The sequence below is a fragment of the Elgaria multicarinata genome, chromosome 3 (assembly GCF_023053635.1).
Source record: "Elgaria multicarinata webbii isolate HBS135686 ecotype San Diego chromosome 3, rElgMul1.1.pri, whole genome shotgun sequence".
In the NCBI taxonomy this organism is placed as follows: Eukaryota; Metazoa; Chordata; class Lepidosauria; order Squamata; family Anguidae; genus Elgaria; species Elgaria multicarinata.
This window is the reverse complement of record NC_086173.1, coordinates 79,681,632-79,694,022: the sequence shown is the minus strand read 5'-3', so window position 1 is coordinate 79,694,022 and position 12,391 is coordinate 79,681,632. Positions and strand designations below refer to the sequence as shown.

The following is a 12,391-nucleotide window of genomic DNA, read 5'->3' as shown; positions in this document are numbered from 1 at the left end:
AGTTACCTGAAACTTTCCAGCTCCTGTTTTTGCAGCTGCCTGCCTGCCTAATAGAGAAAGTCTCAGTTTGGTCTAGTGCTTAATCTCTCTCTCTCTCTTTCTTTTGTAGTGTGGACTTGTAATTTAAGTGTTATAATTTATTTAAACTTTTTGAGATTTGTACTCCTAAATATGGAAAATGTCTGAAGCTCAAGTTGTTTGTATCTGATTTTGGATTTTAGGGGCTATGTGTGGGTAACTTGTGACCTTCCAGATGTTTGGGCCTACAACTCCCATCAGCCCTAACCAGCATAGCCAATAGTGAGGGATAATGGAAGTTGTAGGCCAAAACTTCTGGAGGCCCACAAGTTGCCCATCCCTGATATATAGCATCTCAGATTCTCAGTAATTTGTCTTTAAATCTGTAATTTCTCCATATTTTAGGATTTTTGTGATAGTTGTGATTGATTTTACTAGGTCACAGTAATTTAAAACCTGTTTTTCTTAATTGGCTCTTTTATAACTGATAGTATACCTTATTCTTCTTATTGGATCATTTATCTGTCTTCAAGGCATATATCTGGTCTGTGGATAGATCTATGACTCTTATTTATGTTAAGACTCTATTTAGCCATTTTGTGAGCATCTCTGTGAATAACTTCATATTTTGGTTTAGAAGGGCTATTGACTTATAGGAACAAAGTACTTCTGGTTTTGGTACTAGTATAATTTTAATCATGCACTATTGGTCATGTCATTCAACAATGGCACAAAATAAGGGGTTATTCTAAACCTTTACTAAAACTTCCCTATGAATCCCTTGGGTCCTAGTATTCAGGCGAATTCTCTGATTTGTATAATATAGTAGTTTGCAAACAGCAGGCTAATATGCTTTGTATTATGCCTTACTGCTCCCTTGTTTGTTCATTGCAATTATTCTGTTTCTGTTCATCCACTTTTAAGGACACTTTGCTAATTATTTGGAGTATTTGTTTTAAAATTCATATTTGCTATACTGGCATTTTCAGTTGCCTCTAATTCTTTTATTTTAGAATAGGACTTGGTATTATTGTTATTTTATTCTGTAAGCTTGTGCTTTCCCTCTAAAGCTCCTATCTTACTTAGGATATCTTTTTTTCAAGGTATTATTGTCTTTAGTCAAGATGGCTATTTCATTTATGCAAACGATTCACCTTAATTGCATCCGAAGTGATAGTGGCAGAGGGGACCTGCTGTAGTATTTCCCTTAAAATAATTTTGTCGGGTCTCTGCTATTCTGTTGGTTGTAACTAGCTTTGTTAAGAATTTGTTAAGGTTTAGTTTCCATCTTGGTCCCCATGGCTATGTCCAAAATCTTTCAGTTGTGCATATACAGGGCCATGATGGCTGACCCAGTGGTGACATTTGTCACTGCTGACATTAGCAGCATGTAGTTAATTCTAGAGTACATTTGTTGCTTGGGGGGGGAATAATATCTGTAATTTTGCTCTGTTGGGTTTTGTGTTCCCCAAACATCAGTTAGGTCATTTTCCCTGAATAGACTTGCTGGGGAGGTTTTGCTGTTGTTGGGCTATGCTACTTTTATCTTTTTCTCCCTTTCTATTTGCTGATTTGATAGCCAGTTTGTCTCCTCTATTATTATTTCTCCTTCTTCGAAAGTGTTTTATAATATTTCATATAGGAAAACAAGTTCCTGTTTGTTAACCAAATATATTAATACAATTGTAAGTATTTTTTGTAGTTGCAAGTAGTTTCCCCCATATGTGCCTTTTACCAAAATAAATCTCCCATTAGGAACTTGTTTTTTATATGTTTCTTTTACACAGAAAGGGGAAGGTTTTTTGCAAAAAATAATGGTTAACTTTGATGAACCTTGCACAGTATAATATATTCTAAGATAGTGTTGAACAGTAGCCCTATGCAGGTGATCGCCTGGTCATGAGTAGGGCTACAGTGGGGTTAGGAATATGGGTGTGCATGTACGTCCTGCTTCCAGTGTCCCTGCATGCCTAGTTCCTGATTTGACTTTAGTGCATTGGCTGCAAAGGTCTGAAAAGGGCTCTGTAAGCTGGACATATATACAGCAGTGGAGGCTGGTGGCTTCGATTTCGGTGGCGCTATGATTTCATTCTGAGTTTCAGTCAGAACCAGCCAGAGCTGTCCAAGTTGCCAGACCTATTTGGGGGATAGGGTTCAGCACCATGGATAGCTCCCTTAGGGTTTTGGATGGTTCTGTCTGAAACTCAGAATGGATTCACAGTTCCACTGAAATCGGAGCCACCAGCCTCCACTGGCTTACAGAGTTCTTGTGATTGCAAATCCTGCCTTATCAAGATTCCTGATCATGGGGGCTCTGTAAGCTTGTTTAGGTGAACCCACTTACAGAGCCCCTTTCACATCTTGATGTTCAGTTGACAGCCAGGTATACAAGGACATCGGAGGCAGGGCTCACGTGAACGCCCAAATTCCCCACCCTTATTTAGCCTACTCATAAGCAGGCCAACACCTTATAGTGCTAGTTATTCTTCCTTATTGGTGCGATGCATTTCCTACGAGAGTATTATGTCTGGACATTCTCTTCTGATTCATCCTGGAGCCCTGCCACGTGCAGCTGCGCTGACAGAAGCAGACTTTGCTGTTCCAGCCCCTCCATCACCACCCATATGGTGCAGGGTAGGAGGTTACGTGTGGAGCAGGACTGATGAATGGGATAGGCTGTGCCTTCCACAAGTGTATACCTAAGACAAAGGGTTCCTTTACATGGGGCTTTTATCGTGCACTTGTTTGTGGGTCCTTTTCACAACGTCATCAACCTCCGATGTCTCTCCCATCGTGTTTCAGCTTTATTCTGCTATTTTCTAACTCACCGAAAATGCAGTAATATATATAAAGCGCCATCAAAGATGTGGTGTGTTTTTGGAGTTGCACAATGTTGTGCAATATTGCAGCAGCACCTGCTGGCTGTATAAATGAAACATATGGCACTTGCTCACAGAGGAAACTGCTGAAAAAAACAAAAAGGGGGAAGCACGTGTATTGTGCTGAAAGTTATCCTTCAAAGACGCCAGAAGATGAAAGCCCAGTAAGGGTGTGAGATTTTTGCTTCGTGGAGAAAAGCTCTAACAGAAGACATTTATGAAAAACAACAACAGAAGAATGCTATGAAGTCAAAGAAGGGACTCACATGTATCCATCAGGCAGTCTAATGTGAGTGGACAAGCAGCCCTTATCATGTGCTCATCAGGGCAGAGACACACCACAGGATAGTCCAAGGGAGAGGAATGCAAAGGAAAAGGCTGCATCAGCTGGAAACAAAAATAATATTAAATGCTGATTTAGAAAGCTGAGTTATTTTATCCTGTAAGAATTCCTTGAAACTGTATGGAGAATGGGGGCAAAATTATAGTCAGCTGCCCAGAGGACCTTCTCTTCTGCTGCTCCCAGACTGTGGAATGGCCTGCCGGAGGAGACTTGTCAACTTAACAGTCCATCAGCATTTAAGAAACCTATTGAGACCGATCTCTTCCGGCAGGCCTATCCAGTGGAATTTTAGGATGTTTTTAAAATGTTTTTAGATGTTGTAACAATGTATATTATGTTTTAATTCAGTTTTATATATTTTATATTTACTGTTGTTCCCCGCTTTGATCAAAATGGAGAGGCGGGTAAGAAATAAATAAATTATTATTATTATTATTATTATTATTATTATTATTATTATTATTATTCTGAGTCCGCCCATTACTCCTTCTAGCCTATTCTAACATGCAGCAAACCTTTCCTGTTCCTCCAGCTGCTTTCTTTTAATCCAGGAGTGGGCAAATTGCAGCCCTCAGCTTATTTTCAAAAATCCTGAACAAGCAATCAGTTCAGACCTCTGGCAAGAATCATCTGCCCCTCCACCAGCAGCCTGCTTGGCAGAGAAGGGAAAAAGGGGTTGGTAGAAGAACCTAAGGAGAACCATGCTGGATCAGACCAAATGCTTATTTAATTCTGCATTCTGTTCCCATAGTAGCCATAGAAAGCCCACAAGCAGGGCATAAGCATAATAACACCCTCCTTCACCAGAAACTGGTATTGAGAGGCATATTTCCTCTGTTTCTTCTGGAGGTAACATCTAGCCATCATAACCAGTAGCCATTGACAACCTTAGCCTCCTAATTCCCTTTTAAAGCCATCCACATTGATGGCCATCACTACATCTTGTGGTAAAGAATGCCATACTTTAACTACGTGCTTGTGAAGAAGTACTTCCTTTTACCTGTCTTGAATCTCCTACTATCTAATATTCTAGTTTTAGGATAGAAGGAGAAAAATACCTCCCTGTCCTCTCTCTTCAAACCATATATAATTCTACATATCTCTACCAGGCCCCCTTACTCACCTTTTTTCTAAGCTAAAAAGTTGTGAACAGTATAACTTTTCCTCATAGGGAGTTCCTCCAGCCCCTTGATCATTTTAGTTGCATCTTTCTAACTCTACAATATCCTTTTTGAGATGCAGTGATCAGAACCGTACACAACATCCAAAGTGTGGTCACACAGTCATGCCATAGTTTTCTATAAAGGCATTATGATATTTGCATCTTTATATTCCATTCCTTCCCCAATGACCCCCCCCCACATGGATTTTGTCTTTTTCACAGCAGCCACACATTGCATTAACATATTCATTCAGATTAACACAACAATCCCAACATCACTTTCCTCCTCAATCATTGCCAGCTCAGATCCCATCCGCATATATGTGAACTTACCTGATGTGCATCACTTTACACTGCTTACATTGGAAATGCATTTGCCATTTTAATACCCATTCCCCAGTTTAGAACTCTCCTTTTGGAGCTCATTGTAAACCCTAATACCACCCTGAATAATTTTGAGTCACCAGCAAACCTGGCCACTTCACTTCTCACCACTAACTTAAGATCATTCATGAACAGGTTAAAAAGTACTAGTCAGAATCTCTCATTGTGAGAACTATCCACTTATTCCTTCACTCTGCTTCCTGTAAAGTGTCTGGAGGGCATTGGATATTTCAGTTTCTTGGCCCTGAAGTCCATGCTCCCTGCCCCCCTCGCAGCCAGCATGGAAAGAACTGCATTGGCTGCTGCTACAAGCTTGCATATGCGAGCTAATAGGGGGTAAAAGGGGGCATTGCCAGAGAAGAGACTAGTGGTGTGGAGCATAGGCGTGCACAAGGGATGTGCCCACACACTCCCTAATGTCTCAAGCAATAAGCACCGAACTGAAGGGACTATTGAGTAGGGACCCAGAGGGGGATCCAGGTGCAGTGGGAGCAGTCCTCCAGCTGCCCTCTGCTGGTGGTGGCACCACTGCTGCCTCTGAGAGAGCACCGTTGCTCCTGACAGCTTCAAAGAGGCCAGGAGGAGGACCCCGGAAGGCTAATACCACCTCTTAAGCCCCTCCTCCAGCCAGTGTCACCACACAAAAAACACCCAATGCTGTTGCTTGAGGAGCGTCCCCTTCCTCACCTGCAATGGCCCTCTCGCTGTCAGACAAGCCAAATGCATCAGTGACTACAGTGTTTAATAAATAAATGAATAAAAATAATGTCCTTTAAGATTGAGTATTCAATAAATATTCTCCTTAAAAATAAATAAATTCCCTGAGTGCACACTCTAATGAAATGTGCTGTGCACGCCAATGGCATGGAGCTACAAGGTATCCCCAGCCTCCTTCTCTCACCCTCCCTGAAGCCTCTGCCAGACATGCAAAATCACCCATCTAGCTAAAATGCAGTGCAGAAGGCACATTGAGTTTAACGTCTTTTGAGTACTCAGGGCACAATCCACATGACTGTGCTCTTATTAATCCATAAGAAGACATCTTCTCTTATCCTATGACTGCAGAGTTTGCTCAGGTGTTTATAGGGGGGACTTTATCAAAATTATTTTATAACTCCAAGTAAGCATTGTTTACCTGGAACAGATATTAAGTTATCTGAATCCCCTCTGGATTCCATTTTTAAAACTAGTGATTTTTTTTTTACTGGAGAAGTAGAATGTAACATTGGTGTTACTTTCTAGTCCTCTGGTACAAAGGACAATCTTAGTGACATGTTACAGATTTTGTTAGATGACCAGCATTTTCACATTTTAGTCCTTTAAAAACGTTCAGATAGATACCACGTGGACCTAGTTATTTGCTTGTTTTCAATTTATCAATATAATCAATATGATTAATATGATCTAGAACATTATCTCTTATCACCACTATTTACCTCCATTCTTCAGACTCCCTTCCTGAAAATATCAGATCAGGCAGATATCTTCACTTTATCTTCTACACACACAGGATGCCTCATATACTTTTTGCTCCGTTCCCTTCCCAACTGCCAGCATGCAGCCCCAAATAGATTACCTCTGAGGGAATGCAGGCCTCTACAGCAACAAAAGCCTCCCCACCCTTGTTTTAATCCACAAGATACTTAATAGTTTATCCTCAAGTGCCCTCTGCCCTGCATAAAGCCTGGAACAGAATACCCTGCTAACCTAGGACATACTGATTAGTAAATAGACCCAATATGTAGATCTACTGAACTCAGAAGACCTACTTATAGCAACTAGCCACTTCTGAATCAGGTTTTCTGTTTAGAAGATAGCATATTAGCACCTGAAAGCTCTGACGAGACCTACGTATATCACACAAGAACCTGCAGCAATTAGACTCTGAGATCCTATAAACAATTAATTGGGACACAGCCCCATTGAATGCAGTGTGACTTACTTCTGAGTAGAGAGACTTAAGCTCAGACTGCATAGCTGCAGTCCTATTATTTAACTACATATATTGTATTTCTGTCCATATGCCTAAATCAATAACCATGACAACTACAAAACATTTAAACTAAAACATTAGTACCCAGCACTAAAAACCAAAAGAACAAGCAACAGAACTAAAAGCCGAAAAACAATCTAATGCACACTTACCGATAAGAAAGCTCCATAGAACACAGTGGGAGCTGTTTCTGAGTAAACACATCCTAGGACATGAGTGTAAGGAAACCAATTTGTAGATGTGTAAGCTAGAAATTAAACCTCAGCAGCTAAAATCCACAGCTCTTTTATTCTAGGACTACTAACTTTAGAATACTTTGAAATCCATGATCCAACTCTATGTTGGATTTAGGCCCACAGCTAGAATCCAAAGCAATACATTATTGTTCCATGTGCTCACAAGGGCTTTTCTGTTCCCCGTTTCTAATACAGCTCTTTAGACCACATAAGGGACTATCCAGAATAGCATCCTATGAGTAGCAAGGGGTTACCCCTTAAAAGAAAATGTAGTGTGTGCACCCTGGACCGCCAGCCTCTCTGAAACCTGTCAATGCATAACCCAGGGTTTTAGATTATATCTTCCCAAGTATTCCAGTTAAAGAATTCAATAGCTGACTAAAAAATCTCTGCTGGAGAGGCAGACTTCAGATCTACTCTTAATCAATACTAGGTTCAATGAACTACAAGATGGTCCTTTACATACAGCTTTGACACATTTCATCCACTTCCTTCTTTGCTTCATTTGTTTCCAATTGTCATAAGAAACTACCTGTTTGTTACTTAAAGAAAAAGTCATTTAGAATGGTTTAGATCCAGACTTAGAGTAAACACATTGAATTCAATAGGGTTTAAGTCATGACTAATATAAGTCCCACTTATTTCAATAGCTCTACTCTAACTATGACTAAGTCTAGCTCCAACCCAATAAAGTTTTTTTTCACTCCAACCCAGAAAAAGTTTATTGGTAAGATCTCCTTGTCATTTATTGTGGTTTAAATATCATTGGATTTTTAAAGCTAAGTTAAAGTTGTGATTTGCATTGTGGCATTATTACAATTCATGTTAGTTAGTTATTATAATTCTTAAAATTATAGGAATTAGAAACAGAAAGGCTGAATCACCTTAGCTGAAAATAAAAACAGTCCCATGCTAGTGTGAAAAGCCCTTGATCAAATAAATTGTTGCTACTGCAGTACTAAAGTTAAGCACAAGTGTACTTCCAGAATCAGGCCTAACTTATTTAAGTTCAGTGCAAGCCTAAATACCTCTACTCACAAGTAATCCCACTGTGTTTAATGGCTCTTACTCCCAATTAAGTATGCACAGGATTACAGCGTAAGCCTGACTACATTTTCCAAGTTAGCTTAGTTAAGCTGTGGTGGTAGAGTAGACCCTGCTTAAGAAGCACCTTCACAAGGAAAAGGGTGGAGCCTGATTACTTCATCAGGTGTACGTCTTTCATTTGATGCCTAATTAGAGGCAAACACCTTTCTTAATGAGACCTGGAAGTTATTTAAGAGACTAGAACTGGCTGCTTCTTTTCTCTAGACTGTCATGGGGGAGATGGTTTCTTTGCCCTGACTAATCCCCAACATGAAGATGTTTTGGAGAATATTTATATGTTTTTGCTCTATCAGACTACTCTCATCTGGTATTCTGGGTTCCCCCAGTTCCAGGGATGAAGGGAGCTCTCAGCCGTTGCTGAAGTTAGAGGTGAAGACCTCTGAGTTACCTCCAACGTTGCTGCTTCCCCCAGATTTAGAAAATGGCCATGGCCCATTGCCTCCCCTTCTCAAGGTGCTGTCCGGCCATAGTCACCAGGAGCTGGAAGGTCGTACCCCAAAACCGCAACCAGATTCGAGAGCCCTGAGATACATGAAGAGGCTATATAAAACGTTTGCCACCAAGGATGGGATTCCAAAAGCCAACAAAAGTCATCTCTATAACACAGTCCGTCTCTTCACTCCGCATGCTGAATGTGAGCATCTCGCGAAGGACCAAGTAAGAGGTAGGTGAGATCTTGGGTGAACTTCTTCATCCCTTTCTGTGTATAGGATTAAATAATTCTCCCACCTGTAGGTTGCCCATTTAAATCAATGGAATTGCTATGCTTGTCTTTTCTGTTGTTAGGGGGTAAAAGAAGTTTACTAGTTGTGTATATGCATACATATACAATTAAACTTTAGGACATTGGATGTTCTAGATGTTTTGGCCTACAACTCCCTTCATCCCTCACCATCAGCTATGTTGGCTAGAACTGATGGGAGTTGTAGGCCAAAACGTCTGGAAGGCCACAAGTTGCCCATCCCTGCTTAAGAGGTTACTAAGCTCTACTGTCAAACACAGGTTTTTTCTTTTTCTCAGGCATTTCACCCACCTTAAAATTAGCTGCTTTGGGATTGTTGGTTTTTTTTGCTATATTTTAAAGGCAAGGCATAATTTGTTGGGGGGGATTGGAGCAGCTAATCCTCCGTTTTCTACAGAGAACTCCTTTCTAAGTTTTTGGGTTGTTGTTGTTTTTAAAAAAGGGAAATTCAAAATGGCCGTTGTAATTAAAAAGTGGCTGCTTTCTTTGCTGCTCACTGAGCGCTGCTATTGTAGTGGACAGTAGTTGAATATCTACAGAAAAACATCTTTGCACATTGGGTACACTGTTCGGGGTGGGGGGCGGGATCCAGCAGTTCAATTTATTGAGAGATGCAATGTTAAATACTGTTTCAAAGAAAGGGCAGTGATTCAAGCAGGCTTGTGAAAAAGATTAAGTCATGTGCTATTCTATCCCTGCTTTTAAACCTGAACTACCAGGGGGGAAGTATTTTGTATTTAGATTTTTTAATTATGGAAACAAAGTTGAAGGAGGGGTTATTTCACAATTTCCCCCCTTAAAATATGCTGTCAATTTCATGTTTGTTTTTGGCTCTTCCTCCAATTCTCTATCTCCCCACCCCCTACTTTTCTGTCTGGCCCTGACTTCTAGGACCCCAGGGAAATAGGTGCAGCAAAGCCTCTGGTAGAAAGCATTGGACTGATTGGGGAAACCACCAATCCCCACTCAGCCTTGAAACTCACTAGCTGACTTTGGGCAAGTCCCCTATCTGACAGAGATAGATTGTTGGGATAAAACAACAACCCATGTTTGCTCTACCCATGTTTGCCATCCTCAGTCCAGAGAGAAGGATGGGATACCCCCAAAATGCTAAGTAGAAATTTTAACAGAGATGGCTCTAGAGTTATTGATATCAGCCTGTTGCAATTTTGCAATATTTGGAAATCACTGGCTTCACAGTGGACAGAGAAGGAAAATGGAGGGGGAATTTGGCAATTTTTTTAAAGCCCTAAATCCCAATACATTGAAATCAAAGTCAATATTAAGTTGTTCAATGTATTGTAAATAGCAATATAATATCTATGGCAATATTAAGTTGTTTTTGCAAGTACTGCCCCAAAAAATGTGTAACTCTAAACAATGCTTGAAAGAATTTACTGAAAATGCATTCTCAAGGGTTCCAATCTCAAAGTTTGTACAATGAATGCATGGCTATGGGGGTTGTGGTTTTAATTGTGAACACATTGCTTCGGCTCCTGCTTCAACATTTTCTCATCTATAAAAGTACATTATTGGCACAGTTGGAGTCTGGAATGTCAAGAGAGGGAAAGTAGTTTTAGGCTTCTCTAAAGTAAACAGCTTCATTAGACTCTTCCCTGATACTCAGTATCATGCTCTGTCAAACCTGGAGTTCTAAAATTGTTGCCACTTATGTTAATAACATACTGCAAAAGAATTCCTTTAATTACCACAAAGTGGTTTTGTTTTGTTTTTTTGCAGAAGACCTTCACTCAGTGGACCTGCTCTTCAACCTGGACTGCATTACTGCCTTAGAGCACTTATTCAAGTCAATCTTACTCTACTCATTTGATAAGTCAGTTTCTAAATCGTTGACTATTACATGTACATGCAATCTAGTTGTAAGGGAGCATAATGCTTCTAGTCAAATGTGCCCCAATATTTCACATGCAATGACTTTTAATCTCCATGTTGAACTTAGACGCAAGTGGGTTGAGATTGATGTGACCCCTTTTCTTCAGCCTCTGATAGCCTCTAACAAGAGGAGCATTCATATGGCTGTGAATTTCACTTGCCTCAAAGATGACCAGTCTCCCAACTTTAATATAGCACTGTTATCACCTTCACTTCTTATGTACCTCAATGACACTAGTCAGCAAGCTTACCATGGGTGGAATTTCCTCAAGCACAGGAGAACGAACCCAGCGTTGTCTGGCCCGAAAAAGGGTCCTTTTACAGGTCGTAGTAAAGAAGCAGGAAAAAAACTTAAACAGGGCAAAAGAGCACCTCGTCACCGAAGAGATGAAGATGGGAATGTGGAAAACACACCAGCTCCAATATACGATTTAAGCCAATACTACAAACAGTACCTCTTTCCCCAAAACGAATGTGAGCTTCACAACTTTTGGCTGAGATTCAGCCAGCTGAAATGGGACAGGTGGATCATTGTACCACAAAGATACAACCCTCACTATTGTAAGGGTGAGTGTCCAAGAGTAGTTGGGCATCGCTACGGCTCTCCTGTCCACACAATGGTACAGAACATCATATATGAAAAGCTGGATTCCTCGGTCCCTTGGCCGTCTTGCATTCCTGCTGAATACAAACCTCTAAGTGTCTTGAAAGTCGAGCCTGATAGATCAATTGTGTATAAAGAATATGACAATATGATAGCTACTAAATGTACTTGTCGGTAAAACCAATCTTGCTTTACTAATACTTGTGTTTCAATATTTTTTCCAAATGTTATAAGAAAAGTAGCCTGCTATTAGTTGAAAAATAAGACTGAGCATGGAGTACTGTGACAGGTATTTCCAGGATAACATTTATTTTTGTTAGCCCTTCTGATCTACAAAAGACTACGTGTGAAGTTGGGCATAAGGAGGTTTCCTTGTTTCTTTCGAAGTTGAAAAAATCCATTAATGGAAAGCATTTTGGTTTTTGGGGTGGAGGAAGCACTGTATTTCTCTAGATGGAAAACAAGGAAATAAAATACCTGTCGTTTCATGCCATTTTTGTGTAGTTATTTAGTCTGTCCTATGTTAAAATATATTTTTATTTAAGAAAATTTTTATGACAAGTGTCTAGGCACAGAAGGTTTTACTATTGCTAACTTCTCAATCACTTAATTTTTATAGTAACTTTTAGTGATTGAAACTGGTTGTTTGAGACAACTCCTGTTCTTTATTATGATGACTACCAGATGTAAAGGCTATTTTAAAGCAATGGATAACCTTTTGTCTTAACTCTGAAGGCTCTAATGTTACAAAAGAATGTAATATAGGAAATGTCCTGGTTGTGTGTCTGGGAAATGACTTACTAGGGTGGCTTTATGCATAACAAAATCCCTTTGTGCAGGCACTTCTAGATAGGCAGTAACCTGTAATCTGCATGCAGACCATTCAGACATACGGTGCGCAGGCATTGCAGAAAGACAGTAAGTTGCGGCTTTCTATCATGCAAGTTTCATGATAAGTTCCACACGGAAGTGCCCTCACATAGGTTTTGTAATGTGGCATATGGCCCTAGTTTTCAGTGAAATTGAATGG

At 40.1% G+C, this 12,391-nt stretch overlaps 1 protein-coding gene across 1 annotated transcript; it reads left to right on the top strand.

The window, feature by feature from the left end:
* Positions 1 to 8,371: 8,371 nt before the first annotated feature.
* Positions 8,372 to 11,539, top strand: GDF9 (growth differentiation factor 9). Its single transcript, XM_063123300.1, has 2 exons — positions 8,372 to 8,786; positions 10,605 to 11,539. The coding sequence occupies exons 1-2, from the start codon at positions 8,372 to 8,374 to the stop codon at positions 11,537 to 11,539; spliced, it is 1,350 nt and encodes a 449-aa protein (XP_062979370.1).
* The last annotated feature ends 852 nt before the right edge of the window (positions 11,540 to 12,391 follow it).